Here is a 27694-nt window from a genome sequence, read left to right on the forward strand (position 1 = left end):
AGAAAATTTAGTAGCAGCCAAGGACAGATATGCTACTTCCTGCCAGATAACAGGCAAAACATCTACCCTTCAAACAAAAACATTTTCTTAAGCCTTTGGGAAGGACTGGAGAACAGTTGACTGTATAAGTTCTTCAGTTTCAATATCCCTTTGGGCTTTTTTTTTTTTTTTTTTTTTGCTGGTTTGCTATTAAGTAGACATACAAAGAAAGAATTAAAGAAATATACAGATGCTTTAAAGGTATCACTTCACCTGTAAAGATTACTTAAGGGAAGAACTTACCTATTGGGATCACCACATAAAACTAACCTTTTAGTGATGCACAAATTTGCCTACAGTTTACTGGGGGTGGTCAGGGAGAGAGGGGGCAACCCAGGAGGTTTAGAAACAGGTTCTAATACAGGTCCTACCACTTACTAGCCATGTGTAAGGACATGTAGCTTAACCTTCCTCAATGTCCTCAATTTCTCCTTGTAATATGTAGATAACATTATCTCTCCTGTGGGGCTATTGTTGTCATCCGCTCCTAAGTCATGTCCCACTCTTTGCAACCTCATGGACTGCAGCACGCCAGGCTTCCCTGTCCTTCACTATCTCCTCAAGTTTCCTCAAACTCGTGGGGCTATTGTAACGATTACAAATAACATATACAAAATGCTGATCACAGTTCTGGCTTGCAAGAGGCCTTCAATAAATGGCAGCTATTAGCATTGCAATGTGGAAAGCACAAAGTCCAAGAGAATGTTAACACAGAACATTTTGCAGGAGCAGACCACCTATGCTTTCTAAATTCAGTATTTAAGACTCTAAAATTATGTTGGCTTTGCACGGACTGATCACTCAACTGACCAACAAACTGCCTTTGTGTATCTTGCTGGTTTATTTTGTTATGGTTAGAAGAGAAAGAAGTTTTGTTTGTTTTTTTTTTTCTGTCATCATTTTGGTAATTTATTGAGTTCTTTTTTTAAATCCAGAAGTTTGAAGGCAGGGCATTTTAAAAGTAAATAATTTAATAGAAGCAATGTTCTCTTTCCTGTCCAGTGTCACCTACACAGACTGGTTGGTGCCAGGGCCTAAACTGTCAGGCAGTTCTAGGGCAGAAGATGGCAGAGGCACTTGTCCAGTTCCCTGAGACTTTCCATTTCATTACAGTCCCCAAATTCTGGCATCAGGCCTGTGGGGATTATCATACTCTTCCTGTGATGAAGCTACCTAGGGCCTCACTATCACATCCCATATGCATCCGTGGTGCTGTAATCTCTAATTATGCAATGACCTCCTCCTGATAATGTTTCATTAGCATTAAGTGATAAAGCAGGTTTTTCACATACAAAACCATGGATTTTGCTATTTCTCAGAACAAAATTTTTAAGAGTCTCTCTCTCTCTAACACACACACACACACACACACACACACACACACACGATGGGTATGACTGCAGCACAGTCCTCTATTGTTTTCATCTAAATGCCATTCTCCTCTCCTATCACTCACTCATTTCTGTTTCCATTTGGATGCTTTCTAATAAAAGCCCTAAAGCATTTTTTTTAAAATTGGGTTTTCCAAAAAAGTCGGGATAGGTTTGAATAAAAATCTAGTGAATAGATTTAATCCAGAGGAGACAGTGAGGTATAATTCTGCCCTTTTTCTCAAAGACTTGGTGATTTCTATATCCCCTTAGTCCCACTTAAGTAAAGTTCAACACTAGCTGGTAGCATACTCAGTAAGTGGTGGGTAGGATGATAATGCAAAAGAGCTGACCAAAGAAATACAACAACAACGGCAAAAAACTGGAGAAAGAGACAGACAGAGAAAGAAAGAGCTCCCTTCCATAAAAGGAGCAAGTGGGAATTATTCAAAAGCAGCCTTCACCACCTGCCACTTGCCCTTCAAATTAAGAGGAGCCCCACCTCCTGCACCTTGTACCAGCTCCTCTTTCTGACCCACACTGGCTACCAGTTTCTTCCCTTACAAACAGTATGAACAATTCACTAGTTTTTAACCCATCTCAGAAACAGACAGCTGCAACCCAAATGCATTTCGTTACCAGCATGTTACTTATTTCACAACTAAGCCATCAAGGCACATTTCTCTCCCAATTCCGTTTCTCCCGTGGGTTCTCATGACATATAAATAAAGACATTGGGTCTTTTGGAGATCTTGCCCTGGGTGCAGTAAACAAAGCCTGGGAGCTGTTGTGTGTCTCACACATTCTGATAGACCTGTGGAGAGTCAAGCCCTGGTGGTGGTGGTGATAGTAAGTTCAGGCATGTGACTTTGGATGTTTTGAATCAATGAAATTGACATAAGCTAGACCATGAACCGGAACCGGAGAAGGCAATGGCACCCCACTCCAGTACTGTTGCCTGGAAAATCCCATGGATGGAGGAGCCTGGTAGGCTGCAGTCCATGGGGTCGCTAAGAGTCAGACACAACTGAGCGACTTCACTTTCACTTTCCACTTTCATGCCTTGGAGAAGGAAATGGCAACCCACTCCAGTGTTCTTGCCTGGAGAATCCCATGGACGGAGAAGCCTGGTAGGTTGCAGTCCATGGGGTCTCACAGAGTTGGACACGACTGAAGCGACTTAGCAGCAGCAGCAGCAGACCATGAACAGAGAGGATTGATTCAAGCCATGGTTAATTTATGCTTCACGGTGTTATCTGCTATACTTCCTCTGTCATTTATTCCCCTGTAAATACAACTCTCAAAACCTCACCTCTCTCTGCAGAGATACTTAGATGTCATTATTTACTCATGTTCTCCCATTGCCTGCTAGCCCACAGCAGCCATGTAAGATCCCTACCAGAGCAGAGAGTGTGCAAAAGGCCATGGCTTAAACACAGGGTTTCCCCCATGATCCCACTCCTATTCCCTGTGCCTTGCTTGGGTTAGCTGATTCTCTGATCTTACCTTCTGCAGTTACTGTTGGCCTCAGTTTCTGACCACTCCCTCCTTGGTCTGCCATTAGTATTTGCGTATCCCCACTGCAGTGATGTGTAACCTTTTTGAGGTCATGGACTAAATGGAGAAGATGTATGAAAGTTAAGGACTCTCCTTCCAGAAAAGTGCGAGCGTGCATTTATGCGGCTTCACAGCCATCCCTGGTCTCCTTTGATCATTAATTCCCTGGCTGCGTTGATTGTTGTTTATATATTCACTGTGGCTTGCTCACCTGATTCTAACTTGAAGCATTGCACTGACCTGTCTCCACCCCAATCCTCAACTGAGTCTTCCAGCCTACATTTCCCCCAGCTTCTGAGCTTTTGTCTACTTGAAGTGAAAGTAAGTGTATGTTGCTCAGTCATGTCTGACTCTACGACCCCATGGACTGTAGCCCACCAGGTTCCTCTGTCCATGGAATTCTCCAGACAAGAATATTGGGGTGGGTTGCCATTTCCTTGTCTAGGGAATCTTCCCAACCCAACAATCAAACCCAAGTCTCCCACACTGCAGGCAGATTCTTCACTGTCTGAGCCACCAGGGAAGCCTGTTATCTTCTGACATGTGCAAAAACCATCTTCTTGAATCTTCAGACTGTTTCAGGGCCCAAGGTCCTAGCCCTAGGAGCTTCACAGCTGATCAATGACCTTGGTAAATGAAGTGTTCATCCTGGTGCTTGGCATCTGACTCCAAGTCTTAGCAACTACCTTTATTACATGGGTGGGATAGACCTATTAATTACCTGAGTTAGAAATCTCTCAATTTGTACAAGTTGTATTGGCTTAGAGATTCAAATATACTATAAAGTCTACATCCTTGTCCCAGACAAAGCTGTGTCCTGAAGATGCAGTATCAGAGATGACTCTACTGTGGAACATTGCATTCTGCAATATATACTTTACAGCAACTGCTACACACATAAAATGTAATTTAAAGGCATTATGTGAAAAGAAAACCCTCTTTGGTAAGATTTATTGGTCCACAGCTCCCATGCCTCAAACACAAAATCAAAATCTGTAGAGGAGAGGCAACTGCTTTGGTAAAATGCATTAGTTTAAGAAGATAACTGTGCTTTGCCTCGAAAGATAAATTTGTGCTCAAGTGAAATTATCTGCAACTCTAAAACGATGGATGCAGATTCTCAATTAAGTTGCGATTTGGGATGCAGATGCTCACTTAATTGCTAATAAATAGAAGAACAGGAGAAGGATCTGGGGATATGAGTTGATCAGTGCAAATATTTTCTAGGAGTTGGCTTGTCACCAGGTGAAACTCCATCAGGCTGTCTCAGAAAGCTCTTTACAATCTGAGTGAGTTTGTTATACACAGGAATGAAAGGTGCCCAGATTAGGAAAGCTTTTCATAGGACCTTATCTATGAAAAGTCCTTTGACCCAACCAGAGGCAGCTAGCATTTCATTCAGCCCCTCATCTCTGTCCTCAGCACACATTTTTGAAGCACTGCAGGCTCCAATGCAAGAAAGTGCCTGTTTTTGAATTCTTTTCATCTCTATGTGGCTTGCAGTGAGCTGTGGATTGATGATTGCCATGAAAGCAAATGCCATAGGTTTCATGACTTTTCCTTGATTGTTGCTGATCAGCAATTCCACACAACTTTATTAGATACTTTCTATTCATGATTTTTTTTTTTTTTCCTGCTTTACATATAGCAATGAGGTAAAGAATCTGCCTTCAATACAGGAAACACAGGTTGAGTCCCTGGGTTGGGAAGATCCCCTGGAGGAGGAAATGGCAACCCACTCGGGTATTCTTGCCAGGAAAATTCTATGGCCAGAGGAGCCTGATAGGCTACAGTCCATGGGTCACAAAGATTCGGACACGACTGAGTGGCTAACAGACTTAGCAATGAGATTTCTGTGGTATGTCTACCTTGGCTACTAGAAGCTCAGCTCTGTTGGATTTGCAAGACAACCATGGATCTTTTGGTCTTAACTATTGTTAGCAATTTACATGCATCTCCTTCTTTGATACTATCCCAGAAATCTTCTGCTTTACAAGCCTCATTAAGAAAAAGATGAATTCAGCATTTGATCTAACTCTAAATGTATTACTCATTCCACCTCAAAAGAGTCTTGAAATGTTCTGACACATTAATTGGAATTCTAAATGCGCTATATTTTTAGAAATAAAGTTCAGTTTTTATTGACTTCTTTTGAGAAAATGGTGAAAAACAGAGTAATCACTCTAACAATAATATTAATACAAATAACAGTAACAAGGGTTAATAACAGCTATCATTTATGGAGTGCTTTCTATGTTCTTAGTAGAAGCACTGTACATATATTAACCCAATGAATCTCCACTCTGTGAAAGAGGCACAATTGTTATCACCACTTTTTAGATGAAGACACTGTAACACAGATAATTGCTATAAAGAGACAGTAGTCACACAGGGTGCACAACTGTGGGAGATGATGTGAAACTTGAGCTGGTGCTGGCATGGACACCAAAAGATTCAAAGTGGATGTAGTTTCATAACAAGCTCATTTCCAAATGCAGAAGGGGCCTCCACGAAGAAGTCCTGGCCTGTAAGCAGCATTGGCAGTCAGCAAAACCGCTCATATCAAAACGATTGTGTTCACTAATGCAATTTCTTTTATTACAAATTAGCACCATGCCGTGTGTGCGTGTGTGCTCAGTCCTGTCTGACTCTTTGCGACCCTATGGACCGTAGCCCACTGGGCTCCTCTGTCCATGAAATTTCCAAGCAAGAAAACTGGAGTGGGTCGCCACATCCTTCTCCAGGGGATTTTGCCGACCCCAGGATCAAACCCGCCTGTCTTGAATCTTCTACACTGGCAGGTGGGTTCTTTACCAGCTGAGCCACCAGGGAAGCACTAGAAGTCTAAAAATCTTCAGAGTAGTCCTTGCCTCCATCCTATGAAGGTGGAATGTTTGTTGAGTTATTTATCTGTGCACGCATTCAGGCAATGAATCCAACTGCTTCCACTTTCTATTGTATTGTAAATGGGCTTTCACTAATGAGACCTGAGCTGAGTGCCTACTAGTGAGACCTGAGCTGAGTGCCTACCATTCCAGGAAGAGTTACTTGGGGCAACTAATTTACCATCCCTGAGTCTGTTTATGCCCAAAATGCAAGTACATGCTTCATTAGATTGTTAGAAGGATTAAATGAGGTGAAATACACAGTTACTTAATTTCTCTAAGGGGCTTCCCTTGTAGCTCAGTTGGTAAAGAATCTGCCTACAATGCAGGAGACCTGGATTCAATCCCTGGGTTGGGAAGATCCCCTGGAGAAGGTCATGGCAACCCACTCCAATATTCTCGCCTGGAGAATCCCATGGACAGAAGAGCCTGGCAGACTACAGTCCATGGGGTCGCAAGAGTCAGACATGACTTAATAACTAAACCACCACCACAATTTCTCTAAGCCATAGTTTCCTCATCTATAAAATGCAAATCAAAATAGCACCAACTTCAGGGAGTCACAGTGAGTGTTAAATGAGATAATGTTTATTAAAATGTTTAACCAGCACTTGACACGTAGTGAATGCTCCATGGTGGAAAAAAAAAGCAGGGAATAATAAGCATTTTGAGTGCTCAGTCAAGGTTGGAATACCTGACCCCCTTCTCCATTTCAGCCTTGGGGATTAATATTTGGTCTTTCTTGTGCATATTAATCATTATATTTTAATTTTAACTAGCTTTCCATCTTTAGTGACTATTAACCTACTTTTCCATCTTTTTCTATCTATTATGACTATAAGTTTCACACATCAGAGTACTCTTTGGAGCTAAGGTTTCATTAGTGAGGATTAAAGCAACTAAAAGTTGGAAACGGGTTGAAGTTCACATCAGATCATGAGAATTAGTCCCTCTCTCTCTCTCTCTCTTTTTAAATAGGCTCACAGTAGTGGGATTCAAATTCTTGTTTCTGCTTTAGTAAAGGAAGAAAGAAAATGAAATAAGAAGAGTATTTGCAAGTGACTTTTATCTTTAAGACTATCTCAAATTCACTTTCCTCCCAATATTAGGTATAAGAAAAAATTTCTCAAAGCCTGCAGACTAATTCAATTCTGACAAGACTTTTCAGGCTAAATTGCAAAGTAATTTAAGATCTCCTTTCAAAGAAAATGCACATATAATTCATAACAAACCTCGTTTTACTCTTCTTCCCTTTTAACCAATTTTAAGCTCAGAGCTCTCTTTGTCACTTTAGAGTTGGAACTTAATGGACCAGAGCCACTTAGGAATCTGTCAAAGACTTTATTCCCTGCTGAAATTTGTAACTGTTCTTGATGTCATGATCAACCTGGCTCCAACCTAAATCATCAGCGTCTTCCTTGCATCTCCACTTACTGCCCCTTGCTTGCTGAATGCCCCTTGCTCAGCCATTTTCAGTGGCAGGATCTGGGTAGCACAGAAAACCAAGTCCCCTATCCCTCACCTGAGAGTTCTGGAAAATGCTGAAAATAGAGAGTCATTAATTCTGGGGGCGGGAAGTTCCTCAAGGCCATGTTATCCAACAGTCTAGTGTATGAATATTCTCCATAGCACCCTGACAGGTAATGGTTTCATTCTGTGTTTAAGCATCTCCAGTGACAGAGAACTTACCTTTTAAAGATCCCATTTCATTTTCCATCAGATCTAAGAGTTAGGAAATTTCTGAAATAGAATATAAAGCTGAAATCCTTCTCCCTCTGATGCTTTACTTGTAGACTTTATCTTTCCTTCTGGAAACATAAAGAATGAGGCCAGCTCACTGTACCTGTTTCTGCTAAATGCATCTATCATTTAAACTCTTCTCCTTCCTTACATCCTCTTCCCCACCATCCTACTCTTCCCCCTGTGATCTGCTGTGGTTTTTCAGGTTTCGTTCAGATGGTGGTATCCAGTCCAATGAAGAAAGGCCTGGTCTGCTGCAGCCGTGGGAGAGTACAGCGAGGTCATGCCCACTCCTGTCCAGCTTCCTCTACTCCTACGAACGCAGCCTTCACCCGGAATGCTCTATAACATGCTCCCCTACCCTGAACCCTCCATTAGATGCCCTTTCACCGTTAGAGGAAAATCTAAGTCCTAACAATGTCCTGGAAGCTTCCATAAGACCTGGTCCCAGCCCCATCTCAGCCTGTCTCCTACCACCCTTCCCCGGCCCATTTCCCTCTAGCCATACCGCCTCTGCTTCCGGGACTAGAAACCCCTCCCATCATCCTCATATAGGACTCCATTCAATAGTGCTTTTCAGAGAAGACTTTCCTGACCACCCTAACTAAACCAGCACCCTCATCACTATCTCTTCCATGCCTTCATGCTGCTTCCTTCTCTTTTCTGTCTCTGTCCTTAAGTCAAATATCTATTTGCTTAGCTATTTATTATGTTATTTTCTTCCCTTGAATGTCAGGAACATGAGGTCAGAAGCTTTGCTGTATTTCTTGCTGTATCTTTAGTGTCTAGAACAAAGTCTGCATGTAGTAGGTACTCAAGAAATATTTGTTGGTGGGAGGAATCTGCTAATTCAGTCTGAGATTGTATTATTCTGAGGGCAGCCATGATATACTAACTCATACTTCCCACAGAGTTCTCTTTGTCTTTTTTTCTGTTGTGCCAGATATCAAAATGGTATTCGTCGAGGATTTGGAAAATCACTCTTTGGAGTGAATTTGGATTCTTAGTCAGCAGTCATGAACCAAACAATCCCTTAGAAGCTGAAAGAGTTAATTAATGTGCCTCCCCAAACACAGCTCTTTGCCCTACAGGGTCTTTAGCCCTGGGGAAGGTAAAACCCTAGTTCTAACTCAAGCTCAGCACACTTCTGGCCAGAACCTCTTATTATTAAGAGGCAGCTCTTCTAACCTCCCAGGGTGCCTGGAATGCCCCCAATTCCTGAAGTCATTATGTTTTACAGCAGGTTCTCTTGACAGAGCTTCAGAGGCCTTTGGCAGAACATAAGCCAGAATAATGGGTGAGCAGATGCCAGGATGAATTCTGATGTGTACACACAATTCTTGGCCCCATAAAAATCAATTCCTTATTCATAATTAAGCAACTTCTTGAGAAAGGGCAGGTTGGTACAGTTATTAAAAGATAAATAATAGATAAGGATCCACTTGTTTCTTTTTAGGGGGACGATAAAAATTTTAAACGCAAAATAGCACTGTAATTAGTTTTTCTTCTACGCTGCTTCTTACCTGTGACACTCAGGGCCAACCAAACAGAGCACTTTTTACAAATTTCCATCACCCCTCTGTGTTGTAGTTCTCCTTAAAATGTATCCTTCAGAGCATAATAACAGGCAACTCTAGATAGCTGGGGAGAAAAGAAACTAGAAACACCCAGAATAAAGGTCACAAAATGTGTCAGCCTATGGGCTTTTTCCTGTTTTCCAAACTGGGTGTAAGGAGCAGAACTGAAAACACAAGTAGCTAAATGCATCCATTCTAAAAGAAGCAGCAGGGCTCCCCAGCAGTAAGAAACACGTACCTCCCAACAGGCTTCACTGGCAAAGAATTGGCCTTGTTTCCTCCAATTCCTAACCCATCTTCTTGGTCTCAAAAAACTGTATGAAAGGGGGCCTCCTTGGAGAGAGGGCAGTGTTTGAGGTGTGAAGCTGTTATCCCTCCCCATGAGGGAGCTTCCACTCCCCTAAGTCAAGTGGAAGGGACCCCATTAGAATCACCCAAACAGACGAGGGCTGCCTGCAAGAAGAAGACTTCCAGCTTATCCCCAGCGGAGGAAGCTGCAGAGAGCCTGAGGCCCTCTCAAAACAGAGCAGGGAAGGGAGTTCTTGGGTGTGGCTTCTTGGAGTAGAGATGCAGAACACAGGGACTGGCCTACAGATTGCTGAAGGAATCAGCTGGAACCCTCTGTGTCAGCACGGCTCCCTGGTTTGTTGTGTCTGGGGAGTGGGCAAGGTGAGCCCACCCAGAGCAGTGGTCCATGGTCCCTGGAGGGAGTTCAGTGCTGCCCCAAATAAGAGGACTACAGATCAAGAGAAAGGTGAAAGCCACTGATCTGTCCAAGTGGCCCCTAATCCAAGCCATAGAAAAGGGCTGGGAATGTGTATAACTGGCGGGGCAGAAGGAAAATTGAGTGGCCCCTGGCGGGGCGGGACGGGATTCTTAATAAAATGGAGGTGTCACTGTGAAAGTAGGGACCTCCAAGAAAGGGACCAAGCAGGAACAAGAGTGAGATCAGGGACCCTGTCCATGGTGGCCAAGCAAAAGGTGGACAGCTTGGCTCCCTGTCCTTCCTCCATGTCTCTGACACTAGGGGGCGCTGGTGCCCAAGTGGGAGTAAAGGGACATGTCTCCTCCCTTTCAAATCATCCTGCTCTCTGCTTTAGAATATTCTGCAGGGAGAAGAATCTTGCTTTGAAGATTTAGGTTTGAAGCTAGACAGCACTAAGTTTAGATAACTGAAAAGAATTGAATAATGGAATTTGACCAAGACATCATTAATAGAACTATATATCCAGCACAAAGAAGGATTCCATACAGTACAATGGGAAGCAGTGATTAGGAAAAAAATTCCTATATATGTCCCAACTAATCAAGAACTCTGTAATAAACTTGGGACAGTGGTTTAAATATTTTCTGTTAGGGATTAAAGATTTGGCAGAGAAAATGGAAGTGCCTTTGGTATATCTTTGGCTATGGTAATCATCTTCCCATTTTTTTCTTGATGACATTCATAGAAATTCTAAAAGGAATGCAATCTATTTGCTTAAAACTTTCCTTTTAAAATTTTAAAGTGGTATTGATTCATGTTAACAGGAGAAGTGAGACTGAACTGGGAGACACAGAAGTCAATTGTTCCAATCAGGCACTCAGGACCATGAGTGGCTTGTGGGAGCTGGGAGGGCCAATCAGAGGGACAGCGTCTTTATGAAAGAATGGCTGCCCGGGAGCTGGAGGTTGTTGAGTAGTGTCTGTGAGTAATTATGGGGAAAATAATGTAGCAGTAGCAGTGCAGAGTAACAGGAGGGAGTGGTGATGGAGACTGGATGGTCCTGAAAAGATTGTAAGAATCAGGAGAGATGACTCAATAGGATCCAGAGTGGGGAGATGCACAGCATTTTGGAAGGGGCCATTGGCAGCAGGGAGAGTGGTTCCATTTACAGACTGCTGTTCATATATGATCTCATCGTCACTCTCAGCATGATTGCAACACTTTTCCCCCTGCTTCCTCTTCTTCTTCTTTCTTCTCCTCCGTACCTCTTTCTCCTTCTTCCTCATCAGCGGCATTTATTGAGAACATACACCACATTCCATTATATACAAAACGATTTGTAAGATCAAATGATACCTGATACCCAGAGATTCTAGACCAGGGACTAGTCAGTGTGAGACAGTTAATGGCATCTCAGTTCTAATTTGCTTGAGGTAGTACTGATTGGACATCTAGTTTGGGTTACTTCTTTTAGAACTAAACCAATCTCTCAGTTCAATAGAAAGAGACAGAGGGAAAGAACAGACAATGAAGAAGGACAAGAAGAAGCAAAAGGAGAAAAAGGAGGAAGAGGACAGAGTAAAAGGAGGAGGAGGAAGGGTTATTTGAAGAAGGATGACTTACCTAAGAAATGCTTATCTAGTTTTGACTTTGTACCAGGTACCATTTCAAATGCTTTATAAACATTAATTGATTGAATTCTCATAGCAACCTTATGTGATAGGTATATTTATTATTACCATCATTTTATTATCATTTTTAATCATCATCATAGGAAACTGAAGGGCATATAGTCTAAGTAATTTGGTCAAGGTCACACAGCCAGTAAGTGGCAGAGCTAAGATTCTCACTCAGATCTCAGATTCAGGTACTATGCTCTTAACGCTACCTAAGCTGCCAGGGGGTTCCCTGTAGGAACGTCGGAAAGATGAAAAGATGGGCTGTTGAGAACACTGGAGTTTCAGTCGTGTCTGTGAACCTTAAATGATACAGTGAGCACTGTGATCCTTATTCATGTTGCTCTCTTCAAAGAAATGTAGGCTATTTCATCCATTTCAAAAATTTTGAATAAAAGATACGTACATTTATTTCTGAGACTGGATGCAATACACGATCATCAAACTAGTTTTTGCTGAATAATCTGTTCCTGAACAGAATGAATCAATAACCTGGCCTTATTTCCAATTTATAAGATGAATATTTAAACACCACTGTGTAGTTCTGGTCATGTTATTTTCAAGGATATTGGTTGTATCCAACTCAAATATTCTTTTCCAGAAATCTGCATATCACAGATCTACCTTCACCAGATTATGCTATAAACAGTGCATCTTCAGAGAGGTGTCCCATAGAGCAAGCACCACAAAATCCAGTTCTTCTTCCCCACCTCTTCCCAGTCTGATATTTGCCCCCACTAATTGTTCAAACGGCTCCCTTGGTGCACGGGAGGAGGGATTTACTTTTTAAGTCCAAAGTGCTGAAACCAGCAGTAGGGCTGGCTGGAACGTGATCATCCTTCCTCTGTCAGGTTGAGGTTGGAAAACTACACATGCTACCCAAACTCTTGGTTGTTTCTGAAAACACCCTCTGTAGCTGCTGCTGCATAATCTAGAGGCTTTGTGTTGCAGCTGAAAACTGGAGCCCAGAAAGATGCCTCCTTTGCCAGGGTGTCAAGACTGGAGGAATAATTTCCTAAAATCCAGGCAGTCAGAAGAAATTCAACATCCCTGGGCTATAAGGCCCCTTCTTTCTTGGCTTCATCCCTCACCAGAAGCCAGAGAGTTTTGCCTGCAGATTGTCCCCCGTGAAACCTGGGGAGATGTGTCTCAAGCTCGGTGTACTGGCCTGTCCTTGTCCTGGGGCACATCGTTGTCCAGGCTGCTGAGGATGCTCCTTTCTTCCTTCATCCATGGAGCCAAGAGCTCCACACAAAACCAACTAGCATCACTTCTATGGCCATTTCCTCCCTGGAGACCCTTCCGTTCCCATGCAGAAGCAACTAGGTCCTCTGCAGCACAGTGTGCTGGGAGGGGAGCCGCACCCCATCAGCCCATGCCTGGAACCAAGGCCTGGTTCAGCCTGAGCACTCTGCTGTCTGTCACTGTGAGCCTGTGGAAGGTCTTAGCATAATGATGATGCAATTATGGTGGTGGTGATGATGATGGGCAGCATTCTTTGAGAGTCTTATTTTTTGTGCACATTATCAGCACTCAATGAATGGCCCTACAACCTATAAGACACATATATAAGAGTTTTGGGGTTTTTTTCCATCTCATTTATTTATTTGGTCTTGTAGCATGTGGGATCTTAGTTCCCTGACCAGAGATCGAACCTGTGCCCCCTGCAGTGGAAGTTCAGAGTCCTACCCACTGGGCACCCTGGGGAAGTCCATATATATATAGGTGTTTAAATATACTTCATATCCTTACACATTTCTGGAGCACAAGTACTACTATGTCCATTTTATAGACTTTGAAACAGAACCTGAGTGATGAAGTAACTCACCCGAGGCCATACAGCCAAGAAGGATCAGATCTTTGAAGCTCAAGTTAAGAATCTCAAGTGTCCCCTTCAGGCTTGAATTGGTGACCTTAAAAGTAACCACAACAGGACAACATATTGTTGCTGTTCAGTCGCTCAGTCATGTCCGACTCTGCAACCCCATGGGCTGCAGCATGCCAGGCTTCCCTGTCCTTGACTATTTTCATTATATCTACATATCGTCACTGCCTAATAAAAATCTGTAGATGATGATTTATTTTAAAGATGACTCATTTTGGCAAGACTCCTCCCTTCCTGCATTTCTTCCTTTTTCCCCTCTGACTTCCAGTCAGCCTGCCCTCATTTCCTCAGACTTTGTATAGTCTGCCATGGGCCTGTGTCCTGGGCATACAAAGAACAAGACCCAGACCAGATCCCGCAAAGCTTAAGTGCTGGAGCAGAAGCCAGACACGAAAGCAGGTTGCCAGGAGAAGCCCTGTCTCTTGTTTGCTCATAGAATGGGAGAGGGGGTGCTGTTGCCCCACACAACATCCAGCATGTTCTGCACTCTGCCTGCATTTGTGAGGGCGCTGCTCATGTCCCATCCGGGCATGAAATGTAAGGCTCTGGTACCTGAACTCCAATTGCCTTACATCACAGCCACACTCACTCAACTATGCTGACGCGGGTTTAGGTTTTCCTTCTAACAAATCACTTTTTCAAGGTAGAAAGAAGAAATCTACATTTGGAACTTAGTGATCTTTATTTCCCTGACTCTTAGTTGCTGTATTTTATTTTTAAAAAGGCAAGGGGAGGAAAGATAAATATACGTGCCCTAATTACCTGGCAGAGATGCTATCAGATCAAACACAGTTATAAGGCAGGCATAAGAGGACTAAGCATTATGTAAATGTGAGGGCTTTTTGTATATTCTTAACGTGGGGTTTAAAGTTTTGAGTGATGCCATCTACCTGCCTTTACCCTCCACCGGGGCTCATACACGTGCTCTCAGTCTCCTGACATAACTCTATGCTTCTACCTTTCTTGTTGTTTAGTCACATTTTGTTTCTTTTGCAACCCCATGTACTGTGTAGCCCAGCAGGCTCCTCTGCCCATGTGATTTCCCAGGCAAGAAGACTGGAGTGGGCTGCCGTTTCCTCCTCCAGGGGATCTTCCAGACCCAGGGATCGAACCTGCATCTCCTGTATTGATGGGCAGATTCTTTACGATCTGAGCCACCTGGGATTCCACCCTCAATTCTCTGACTCCTTGTCTTTGCTACCACTCCAGTGGGAATGGCACTGGGAATGGCAACCCACGCCAGTATTCTTGCCTGGGAAATCCCATGGACAGAGCAGCATGGCAGGCTATAATCCATGAGATTGCAAAAGTCAGACATGACTGAGCAACTAACACTTCGGTTTTGCATTTGAATAAAAATGAGTTAGTTTAAAAACAAACATTACATAAATAATCATACAGAATATGGCCAAAAGATGTGATGGTGCTGCTTCAAACTGGGGAAGCATCAGGACAAACAAAACTCTTCTGGGGAGTGTGAAGGTAGAGATGGGGGTGAAGAGATGCTTGTTCTAAGGATCAGATTTGCTGGAAGCAACCTTAGGAATTAATAGAATTATTTACAAAAGAGTGTGACTGTGCAAAAACCTGTGTTTCAAAGGCAGACTGCAACTGAAATGTTTTCTCGTCACTATCATTTCTTCATTGAAATGAAGAAATATGTTCAGATCAACTCACACACACACAGCTGTGGGCACTGAATTTCAGAATGGCCCTGGGTTTTATACTCTTTCCCAGGACTGTCAGCCACAAAGGACCCAAATGTGGGTTTGCGTTTCCTTTTTTCCTGCAAAGCACAACACTTTACAAAAAGAAAAACACTTCAAAGGCAATCCCTTTCTCGCATACATTTCAGGGCTCCATTTGAGATCCGCATTTATCTTCCTTATCCAATTACGTGATCAAAGCAGAAGTGTTTGGCCTACTTTGGGGTTTAAAGACATCCAGGGAAAAACTAGAAACATTTAAAACTACCTTTTTTATGCCACACATTTTCCTGGAGGAGAATTGGAATCCACTCTCCCTGCTCTCTCTTAACTCTCTCAGTCTCCAGACACAAAAAGTCAGGTCAGAGAGTTAAGATACTTTAATTGTCCAAGCCATAAAAGATTCAGTTACATCTCTGTAAACACCTGTCTAATCTCAAGTCAGTGTGTCTGGTATCCTCTTTGCTCTCTACAGGGCTACTAAGTTCTTTCCAGAAGCTGCTGAGAAACTCTTGATTTTGTCTGATTAGTTTTAAAGCACGTGTATTTAAAAAAAAAAAAACAACCTGAAAAGGGACTTTATTAGTCTCCCCAACACTACTGGGTCTAGCACATCTGTCATGTTAATGCTACAAGATGGAGCTCATGTTTCCTAAAATAGGTCACACCTTGTCCTTTACATCAACACTGTAGGGTTTGAGGCCCTGGCTGAAAAAAACAGCAAATATGACGTCTTCAAAAATATTTCAGTGAACAAACCACCTATTGGTGGATTGATTTTTCTCTGTGGATATAAATCTGTTGTCAGCCCCCAGAATCGGGGCATAAAAGATGACCTCAGGCAGCTGCTGCCATTTGTTTCGGTGGGAAAATGAGGGTTTTTGTCTCTCCCCAGAGGTTAATCCTGTGATGCTCTGAATGTCGTCTGGGCTCTGTTTCTGAAGGGTTACACTGGAGAGGAGCAATGCTTTGTGGTTTATGACAAGATCACGGCAGAATATTTTGTGCACGCTGTGATTTGTATCGCCCATTTGTGCACAGGCCATAAAAGTGCACTTTTTATCAGGAACATTTGTGAATATATAACAGCACGAAGACATATGGCCACTAAATAATTCACAGTTATCTATCTCCTCAGCAGATTCCATACATACCTACCATGTTTTAATGCCTAGTTTGCTCAGAAACAATATTCTTTACGACCCTTCCAATATAAAAATGTTTACTGACTGGCAACAATATATGGATACCAGGGGATTGGGCTGTAAGGAAGGGGAAAGCTTTCTGCCTTCTCTCCTCTCCTTGTCCTCATCTGTTGCCACTGAATGCTTCCATCCGGCACCTAACCTCATAGGAGAAGGTGTCTTTCCCAAAATTGGCTGCTAAATTCTGACTTCTGGTGTTTGGGCCATGAGATAGGAGTCCCTGACTAACCTTCACCCTCTTCTCTTTTCAGTTCTATATCCATTTACAGTCCCAAGGAGAATCCAAACACATTTGATGCTGCAGCATTTTTCCAGTCCGTGGGGAATTTCCTGGGGATCTTCGCCGGCTCGTTTGCCATGGGGTCTGCATATGCTGTTGTCACAGCATTGATATCCTTTGTCTGTGTGTGGGAAGCTGGGGACTGTTAAGAGCAGGCAACATCCTTGGGATGTTTCTGAGGACTAACGAACTCCAGACCACGAAATGGCTAGATGGTCTTGCTGAAGTGTAGTACAGCACCACTGGGGCCATCTTGATTCTGAAGCACAGGCTCATGCCAGTGGAAGACGGGCCCAGGCCCTTTTCCTGCCCAAGGCCAATTCTAGCACTGCTCATACTGTCTGATCCCAGGATACCAACAGTCTTAAAAAATTCCCACCTAAGAAAACAGGTGGCCAGGGGGATATCAGGCTTGGCTATATTAAGATCAAGAAGAAGAAGTGAATATCCAAAGCCAAGAATAAAACAGGATTGACTCAAGAGTGACATAGTAAGTATTTTCTGCATCCTTTGTAAACTCGTATCAATCGCTAGTTCAGAAGGTTGGCTAAATCAAGAATCACTGTGGGTTTAAACGAGTATCCATAGCTATTTTATGAACGAAGAACAGCAAGCAACTTAGAAATGATGCTTGCCATATCCAGGCAATTGTGTCATCCCACTCCCTCTTTTTCAGCACAGAGGTGGGAGGATGGGTAGAGTTCCTAGAGAACTTGAGTCAGGGAAAGAAGCTTGTCTGGTGGTCTCCTCACTCACAGCAGTTACATGGGACAAAAAAGTCAGATTCTAGGAGGAACCAGAAGGCTAATGTCAAGTATGTGGGCTTAACAGAGTTCAGAGAGAGGAAGCAGGGCAAAGGATTAGAGATCTTGGGGGGAAAGGGAAGGACTAAAGGAGAACGGTGGAAGAGAGATCAGGGATCAAGGCAAGGAAAGCAAAATGTTGGACTCTTTTTCCATGAGGACTGACCCAACAGTTCACTGAGCAACTGCTAAAAGGCTAGGTTCTACTAAAGCTTTCTCAGGTAAGTCAGAATATGAATAAAACATGGACCCTGCCTTCAACTAATGACAGGCTTGGAAAGACAAACTCTACAGAAAGAGTTGGATAGAAAGTGAGTACTAAAGCTGCAGCCACCTTATTAAGGTTATAAAAATATAAGGATGAGGCCACCGTGTCTGGAAAAGTCCAACAGACTCTTGGCCAATCTGATGATTCTGGAAAATAACCTGAAAAGCAGGATTTACGTGCGGGGAGGGTGGGGGGGACTTAGGCTTGACCTGAAAGATAGGTAAGATGCAGGAAAAGACCACATAGGTAGTTCACGAGAAGATCAGCATTCACAAAGGTCAGGGGTGGGCGGCACTGACATGACCTAGAGCAGTTGTCCCAGGGAGGACCTTAGAGCTCAGGCTGGTGCGCAGTGCAAAATGAGCAGACACAAGTGTGAAGGAGTCAGCTTGTGGAGTACCTTGGAGTGCCACTCAAAGGAGCCTGAGCATCTCTCTATAGTCTACAATATGCGATTCAAGTTTTCTCCAAGGATCATGACACACTGAAGGTCTTGTGTTTAAAACATAAATAAGGAACTGGTATGAAGAATGAATGAGAAGAGGAAGATTGAAATCAAAGAGAACTGTGATCATGACCTGTAGGAGAAAGTCAGAAAGGAGGTCAATGTAGAAGACCCTCTAGGACTCAGTGATTGGTTGGTTCTATGAGATAAACAAGAGGAGAAAATCAAAAGACCACCCCAAAGTTTTGTCCTGGAAACCCTGGAGAATGTCAACTCCATTGACAAAAATAAGTCAGAATATGTAGGATTGATTTCCAACAAAAAAGCAATGATTAACAACCTACCCAGTACTGGTGATATGTCAGGCCTCCTGACGTATCACCTCCTACTTGTTTTACATGTAATACCTCATTTAATCTTCACAATGGTCATATCACACAGATGCTGTTTTTCCTGGAAAAAAAAAAAGCTTAGAAAGCATAAGCCCAAGGTCATGCAACTAGGAAGTAGACCCAAGGGCAAACCCAGGGAATGAAACCAAGAGACAGACCATGCCCAGACCACACTCTTGATCACTACTCCCCATAATCATTAAGGGGAATTACAATGGAGGTTACATGTTGTTTGGTGTAGAGAAATAGTAATGATGATAGTTATGATAATGAAGAACTAAAGAGCCTCTTGATGAAAGTGAAAGAGGAGAGTGAAAAAGCTGGCTTAAAACTCAGCATTCAAAAAACAAAGATCATGGCATCTGGTCCCATGACTTCATGGGAAATAGATGGGGAAACAGTGGAAACAGTGTCAGTCTTTCTTTTTTTGGGCTCCAAAATCACTGCAGATGGTGACTGCAGCCATGAAATTAAAAAGTGCTTGCTCCTTGGAAGAAAAGCTATTACCAACCTAGACAGCAAAAAAGGAGACATTACTTTGCCAACAAAGATCCATCTAGTCAAACTATGGTTTTTCCAGTACTCATAATGGATTTGAGAGCTGGACCATAAAGTAGGCTGAGCGCCAAAGAATTGATGCTTTTGAACTGTGGTGTTGGAGAAGACTCTTGAGAGTCCCTTGGGCTGCAAGGAGATCAAACCAGTCAATCCTAAAGGAAATCAGTCCTGAATATTCATTGGAAGAACTGATGCTGAAGTTTAAGCTCCAATACTTTGGCCACCTGATGCAACGAACTGACTCATTGGAAAAGACCCTGATGCTGGGAAAGACTGAAGGCAGGAGAAGAAGGGGATGAAAGGATGAGATGGTTTGATGGCATCACCGACTTGATACACATGAGTTTGAGCAAGCTCTGGGAGTTGGTGATGGATAGGGAAGCCTGGTGTGCTGCAGTCCATGCGGTCGCAAAGGGTCAGACACGACTGAGCAACTGAACTGAACTGAATAATAGTGAGAAGGTTAGATGGCATCACCAACTCAATGGACATGAGTCTGAGCAAACTTCGGGAGATAGTAAAGGACAGGGAAGCTTGGCATGCTGCAGTCCATGGGGTTGCAGGGAGTGAGACAGAACTTAGCGACTGAACAATAGTAATGATCACAACATTTTGTGAATGTCTAGCATGTGTCTTTATATATATCTCCTCATTTGAATTTACCCTATAAGACATATTATTATTATTCCTGCTTTATACATAAGGAGATTAAGTATTCATAGCTCACTCTGAGTCACACATGTCAGTCATAATGGGCATGATATTAATATCATCTTATATATGTTGAGAACCTTACCAAGTGCCACCCATTATCTTTTATATTTTGCATAGATTATCTCAGAGAGTTTTTATAAGAATCCTGGCAAGGAGATACTATTATTCTCTCAATTTTCAGCTGAAGAAACTGATGCATAATTTTAGACAACTTGTCCAAGGCAACACAGCTAGGATATTTTAGGGCCAGGACTTAAACCCAGGCTTTCATCCCCAGGGATGGCATGAAGCAGAAGAGCTGAGATTGGAACGTTTCTCTGCCTGATGTGCAGGAAATGTATGAACACATAAGTGAACAGATTTTGATAAGAGAAGGGAAAATATTCCTGGAGACTGGAAGTCTGCCCTGACATTGGATCAGATCTGGGGAAAGGGGTGCTCCTCCTGATAAAAAATTGCTTCCATATCCTTACTGAATCTCTTTCCAGAAAAGAGGTTTCACAAAACAGATTCACTTAAATTACACTAATTGAAAAACTTACACATCCATTGTCACATGCCAGGCACTCTTCTATATACCTAGAAGGTAGATTGTACTACTTATGCCCATTTTCAGATATGGGAACCAAAGCACAGTGTGGCCAAGGTACACGTCTAAGCTGATACAATGAATATGAGCCCAGGTAGAGTTGCCTTTTAGAGGTCATGCTCCCAACCACGATATAATCCTGGTATTGTGTGCTTTCTAAGACTTTACAAAACATTTTTAATAATGTCATCTCATGTTACTCTTCACACTGTGGGGATCGGTATTATTCTTATGCCAGTTCACCTTGGATACAAATAAGGCTCAGAGAGGTTATCATACTGGTCAGAAATCATACAGCCAGTGACTGGCAAAGCCAGGACTCAAACCCAGATCTTGAACTCCAGAGGTCATGCTTTTTGCTCCCCTGCCTGGCTGCTAAACATCTCTTAAGATGGAATCTCTCTTAGATTTTTTTCCAGAAACATAAAATTGCAATGTAACATTTCCTTGTCTGTCAGGGCATTTTCTGCCTAATGGTGGATACAACTGCAGTTGTAGCCCTTTACCATCCATCACATACTCCTAATCATCTCCCCATAGCCCATTCTCTGCAAAGCTTAAATCACTGTGCCTTTGTTCTATTTGCAATTTATAGATGATTGGCCAAGTGTCATCTTGGCCAAAATGAACAATTGCCTGTCAAAGGGCATCTTGCTTGACTTAGAAATAATACACATTTTCCTCTATCCTACTTATGCAAAGAGAGCCTGGGCAGCTTCCCCATCACTGAACAAAAATGCTCCTCCTGATCCAGTTTCCATCCCTAAGAGAAGAAAAGGCTCTTCAAGGTGATCTGTCCATAGACCAGCATTCCCTGGGGAGCAGTGGCCTGGGAGGCCACTCCTGGGAGTGACCGGCTGGCAGCATCTCCATGAGACATGCTCTCTTTGACTTTATTTTTCCAGATCTGCCAGTCTCCTGAAGGGCACACCCAAAGGGTTGAGGCCAAATTTAAGGGGTTTTGTGTCTCCACTTAGCTGACTTCATCCTCTTAGTAAGACATCTTTTTTAGTCTCAAGACCACTTTGCGTTTTTACAGCCGTGTTCAGCCCCCAATGAAGCATGACTCATGCGGGCCTTCAAAGGGAGTCTCAGCAAGAGAAACAGTCAGGTCTGAGAATTGGTTCTCTCCTCTAAAACTATCACCACCAGAGTTTTCTCAGCCAAGAGGGAGATTCATTCATAAAAGCAGTTGTTGTTTCCCTTAACGCCTCTTTGTCACTTGACCAAATTCACCAAACTGTGCGAGTTCCCTATGCTGGAAACGGGCCTGTTTTTCCTCCTGTCTTGGAGCGCCTTTCTGTCTGCAGAGGCCGCTGGCCTAACAGGTCAGTGCTTCGTCCTGGGCAGCCCACCGGATGTGTGAATACCTGTGTTTCCCGCCCCTCACCAAGCCCCGCTCCCTGACCCTGCAGGAGGTGAAATGGATTGTGTCAGAATCAGCCTCTCCTGGGAGGAGAAAAAAAAAAAAAAAAATGCATCCATTATATGACAGCTCAATCCAATCGGAAGTCTCCAAAGTGCCGATTCCTCTTCTCCTTGCTGGTCAGGAAGGGGACGTTGAAATCTGCAAATGACCGATGTACGGATGGACGGTTTTACACACAGGAGTCTCCGCTCAGAGTGTGAAGGGACGCACGGCTGCTTTGTGGGAATGAGTGCTGGCTTTCCACTGGCTGTTAACAGCGACGCCCACGTAGGCTGTCTCTCCGGGTGTGCGCCTCACCACACCCAACGATATTTTAAAATCTTTGCCTACGTTCGGTGGCACACCAGAAAACAAGGAGCTAACGCGGTGGTTTCGGTTCAGTGTCTCTTACCGTAGAAGGTCTATATGTAGAGTCCTCTGAGATGGAACGATTGATGGAGAAAGAGGCAGTCCCTAAGGTCCCCCGGGAGGAGAGGGGAGGCCCGCGGGCGGGGGCCAGCAGCTTGCATCCCGTATCTGAATTCTGCAATTAGACTGCCTTTCTGCAATAGCGAGGGTTTACACTTGGGTAGCTGCAACGATTGGGTGCTTTTCCATGTAGAAGAATCACCGTGGCTCTGAGCAAAATGTCAGAGCTATTTCTTTCCTTTGGCCTAGTCTCCTCCTTCTCCCGGGTTTGAGTCCTGGATCCCTTGCTGTTTGCCCCATCTAAATTGATCAGATGGTGAGACCCCACCCCCTGAAAGCGCTAACTGGGAATAAGGTGTGCCTCCGGGGTACTCGCATTTTAATAGGTGGTTCTTTAAGTGTAAATAATAATGAAAGTTGATACAGAGACAGCTTACAATGAGCCAGGTGCTGACTAACTGCCTTTCATGGATGTTCGGATTAATTTACAGAAAGACCCAACATTAGGGACTATAACCAGTTTACTTGGCCAAGAGCCAGTGGAGGAGCTGGGATTTCAGACTAGAAGCCTGAGCATCCAGAGCCTGGGCGCATGGGCACCAAGCACTGCGACCTTGAATGAAATTATATCTTTGGAATATGAGGCAGGCCTTCAAGAGGAGGAGGATATTTGGGGTCCCAGGGGCCTGCCTGGTCCCCTTGCTTCTAGGCTGGTTTGGGCTTTACTATGAAAGCCATGGCAGATCTTTTTTTGTAATGATAATCTGTTGCTCCAGGCATCTGACCCACCTTACTTCATAGCCACAGGGAACCAGGCTGTTGCCACAGGCTTTGATAATGTTTGTTGCTGATACAAACAGCCACCTGCCAGCTTTTATGACCCTATAATCAAGACTACATTACCAGAGTCCACCCAACCAGACCATGTATCATTCCAAACCACTCTAACACAACATCCATTGTATTGGAGCTTTGCCTTGTTATTAGAAAGGTTGCTAAAGAGCTTATGCATTGCAAAGAAAATGGATACTTAGTGTCTCTTAAATGAAATAATGGAGTGAAAAGTTTACATAGGTCATTCGAAAAGTTGTTCCCTTTCCTCCACATTTTATGCCCTTTTCAGCACTTAACATGGTATAAAATAATGTAAGCAATGTTAACAATAAGAATACATATTTGACCTTCTGAAAAGGTAAAGTATCTTAACTCACCTGATATTTTTTAGTCTACAGTTTAACATTGTAATAGAACACACAAACATACACACATATCCCAATGCCTAAGATTGTTTCTGTGTGTGAAAACTGTCTTATTATTTCATGATCCAATTCAGCAAGATCATGTTTTCTTAACTCATTTTAAGATTATGGTCCATGTATAAATTATTGGTTTATCTGCGCCTTGCTCTTTTGCTACACTTTGGACCCGATATCCTTATTGGATACCATGCAGACCTCGTCTAAAGAGCCAGTATCATGAGTTGAGTGGATGCATGCATGGGCTTTAGTAGCAGAAAGACCCAAATGCCCACAGCTATACCCAGGGGAGCACTTAACCAGAACAGAACTTCAGATTAAGCAACAAGTCAGACAGGTGTTTGATACAAATCAAACTTTTTAAGTGTGAGCATTTTGTACTGCTAAAGACCAAGCCTGCTTAGTCCATATTACTTATGTGTTTGCTTATTACTTGATCCCTGCCTATTTCTAAATTGGCTTAGAGGCAACTCATAACATGAACCATGCATATCATGGGACCATTTAGTTGAGGCTAGACACTCAAGTGCTTTGGGATAGAGTCATTCTGCAAAATGAGACAGCTGTTCATTGCTGTGGTTTGGCAATAAATATGGCTCTGAGCTTTCTGGCAGCCAAAGCCAGAAGAGAAACATGAGTTGTACAGGAATAACACAGTATTATAAAAGGAAGTCACAATTATTTATAAAAATGGGTATGCTTTTTTTTGCTAAAATTTTAGGTGAATTTATCACACACATCTTTATATAAGGGCCTTTGAGCACCATAATGGACAATGTATTGTTTTAGGAAAGATGGAGATCCGTTCTTTATGTAGTCATTTCTCATATCAACCTTCAATAAAATCTGACAGTGTGGTATTAAATTACAATTCCCTGGGGATATTTCATGTAATAGAAAAACCCTTTCAGTTCTAATCCACAAGTAAACTAATATAATATGAAGCTAAAAATGTAGGAAATTTTTCAAAAAATGCTTAATGAATAAACAGATGATGATGAATATAGTGAATGAAATGAAATAAGATATAAAGAGTGTATGAGTTTCTGCAGTAGTAACCAACCATCCTGGGGCTGTGTATGGGTTCCCTAAGAATACCTCATGTATGTCCTTGAAATGGTGCTTACACACAATAGTTTCTCAGCAGAATTCCCCCAACCCTGCCATTGCTAGGTGGGGGCTAGAGAATGCCAATCAAGTGAGCACCCCCACTTCACCCCTTTTATTGGTTCCACAGATTGAATTTTCATCTAAGATTTCATTTGGGGGCAGGGGAAAGGATTTCTGTTGCTTTAAACAGAATAATATTTTTAAAAATCTTTTCTTACTACCAAGATAAGGCATTTTTCTTGTAGAAAATTTGGAAAATGTAGATTTACTGAAGGAAATAAAATTAGAGTTACCTGTATTCTCACTGGAGAAGGCAATGGCACCCCACTCCAGTACTCTTGCCTGGAAAATCCCATGGACAGAGGAGCCTGGTGGGCTGCAGTCCATGGGGTCGCTAAGAGTCGGGCAGGACTGAGTGACTTCATTTTCACTTTTCGCTTTCATGCATTGGAGAAGGAAATGGCAACCCATTCCAGTGTTCTTGCTTGGAGAATCCCAGGGAAGGGGGATCCTGGTGGGCTGCCATCTATGGGGTCGCACAGAGTCAGACACGACTGAAGCGACTTAGCAGCAGCAGCAGTATTCTGACTGCCTATTAATAACTATTGTTAGTATCTGTCTGAATTCATCTATGCTATGCTATGCCAATGCAGGAGACATGGGTTCCATCCCTGGGTCAGGAAGAGCCCCTGGTGAAGGAAATAGCAACCCACTCCAGTATTCTTGCCTGGGAAATCCCATGGACAGAGGAGCCTAGTGGGCTACAGTCCCTGGAGTCACAAAGACTTGGACACAACTGAGCATGCACACAATATGTGTATCTAACTATATTTTTATTTTTAAATAATGATTTTTTTTCACTTGACAGTTTTATAGTGAATATTTTCATGATATTAAATATTCTTCTATATTATTTTTATGGCTGCCTAGTATTATACTGAAAGTGTTAGTCACTCAGTTGTGTCTGACTCTTTAAGACCTCATGCACTGTACCTGTCAGGCTCCTCAGTCCATGGAATTCTCCAGACAAAAATACTGGAGTGGGTAGCCATTCTTTTTTCCAGGAGATCTTCCCAAACTTAAACCAGGATCTTCTGCATTGCAGGCAGATTTTTTACCTTCTGACCCACCATGGAAGCCCCACTATAACATATTAACTTGCTATAATTTATTATATCAACCTTTTGATCATTTATAGTTTTCAACATTATTAATATGATTGCTGTGATCATCCTTTTAGCTTGATATATAAACTTCTATTTATATAACTACCTAAAAATAAAAATCCTGGGTTAATGAAAATGCTAAAATTTTAATGTCTTGGAAAAATACATCCAAGTTATCCTTCAGAAAATTTGTATTCCTTTATACTTTCACCAACAATGTAAGAGAGAGCTCATTCACTCACATCTTCACCCCCTGAACTCATATTCCCTCCTGCTAATTTGATAATCAACCTCCATTTCATTCTGATTTAAATTTATATATTTTCACTGAGGAAAGGACTTTAATTATATGTCATCATTGGCAATTTATATTCCTCCCTTGGTGAACTACCTGTTTATGCCCTTTGTCCTTTTTTTTCTACTGAAGTGTTTATCTTTGTCACAAATTTTAGAGGCTCTTTATTGAGTCAAAAATATTAACTGTTGACTATCTTGTAGGCTACAAATGCTCTCCATTCATGGTTTTGTCTTTTAAATATATTGTATTTTGTTTGTTTTACATAAGGGAAAAGTTTGGTTTAGACATTTTGAAGGTTCATATGGTTAATTTTTTCTTTCCTTAGAAAGTTCCAAGTTTTATTAATTTCTGCTCTTTGTTGTTGTTTAGTCACTAAGCTGTGTCTGACTCTTTTGCAACCCCATGGACTGTAGCCCTCCAGGCGCCTCTGTCCATGAAATTCTCCAGGCAAGAATACTGGAGTGGGTTGCCATTTACTTCTCCAGGGGATCTTCCTGACCCAGGGGTCGAACCTGCATCTCCTGCATTGGCAGGGAAATTCTGTACCACTGAGCCACCAGAGATATAATTTCTGCTTAAGAAGCCCAATATTATTAATAATAATTTTTACTTTATTTTTATTTTATTTTAATATGTGTCTGGTTTTTTACACATTAGAATCCAAACTGGAACTTGTTTTGATGTGAGGAATATGAGGTGTGAGATATAGCAAGGATTTGATTTTCTTCCTAGATTGTTATTCACTCATCCTAATACCTTTCAACCTTAACCTATGAATTTTTAACATAATGTCCATGTATGTAGGTACATATATGTGTATATATGTTCTGGCTTTCTGTTATTCCACTGAGCTTTTAGTCTTCACTGCTTTCATCATTTCAGCTCCATGGTTCATTTTAATGGTTAATAGATCCATTTCTCATTCCCCTCCCCCATTTTTAAGAGCTTCTTTGCTATACTCACATGTTTATATTCCAGAATCACTTGAAAATAACATTATGTCTCAAGCAGAAAATAACTTTAGGACTATGGTTAGGGTTGTATTAAATTTTTAGTTTAATTTGAGGAGGAGTGATGTTTTTACAATGTTGAGTCTTCCCACAGAGGAATATGTTATGTCTCTCCATTTATTCAAGTCATCTTTTATGGCCCTTAGTAAATTTTTATAGTTGTCTTCGCATTAGACCTACAAATTTCTTGTTAAGTACTTTTTAAGCTATTTTATATTTTTGGCATACTATGATGAATGGAAACTTCTTATATGATAGTTTCTGCATGGCTATCGTTTATATGCATCTAGACCTCACTATGCTATTTGATTTACTATCTGCAGCTCTGAAATATAGAACCTGAGCTGATGTGTAGAATTAGGATTGATGGGCCAAAGTTATATTAGACTATCAGGTTCATGAGAGCTATATCAGCACCAGCAGTGTGGCTGAAGCATTCTAGGCAGTCAATATCTTTTGAGCAATGGAATGAATGATTTTAGCTCAACAAAAGGAAAAATTTCTAAAATGTGAGTAACAGACTGTGTCTAAGTTAGTGACTGCCTTATCCCTGATAATAGTCTTTTCTTTTTCTGTATTATTTATTTAGCGTTGCACTGGGTGCATTGCTGCACACAGCTTT

At 42.2% G+C, this 27694-nt stretch overlaps 1 protein-coding gene across 1 annotated transcript in view; it reads left to right on the top strand.

The window, feature by feature from the left end:
- SLC9A9 (solute carrier family 9 member A9) overlaps positions 1-27694 on the top strand; it is a 657846-nt gene that overhangs the window by 293256 nt on the left and 336896 nt on the right. Inside the window, exons 7-8 of the mRNA XM_005888754.2 lie at positions 16598-16736; positions 21618-21723. Of these exons, the coding sequence (XP_005888816.2) occupies positions 16598-16736; positions 21618-21723 (245 nt within the window). The remainder of the gene's footprint in view (positions 1-16597; positions 16737-21617; positions 21724-27694) is intronic.

This window comes from Bos mutus, chromosome 1 (genome assembly GCF_027580195.1).
Source record: "Bos mutus isolate GX-2022 chromosome 1, NWIPB_WYAK_1.1, whole genome shotgun sequence".
In the NCBI taxonomy this organism is placed as follows: Eukaryota; Metazoa; Chordata; class Mammalia; order Artiodactyla; family Bovidae; genus Bos; species Bos mutus.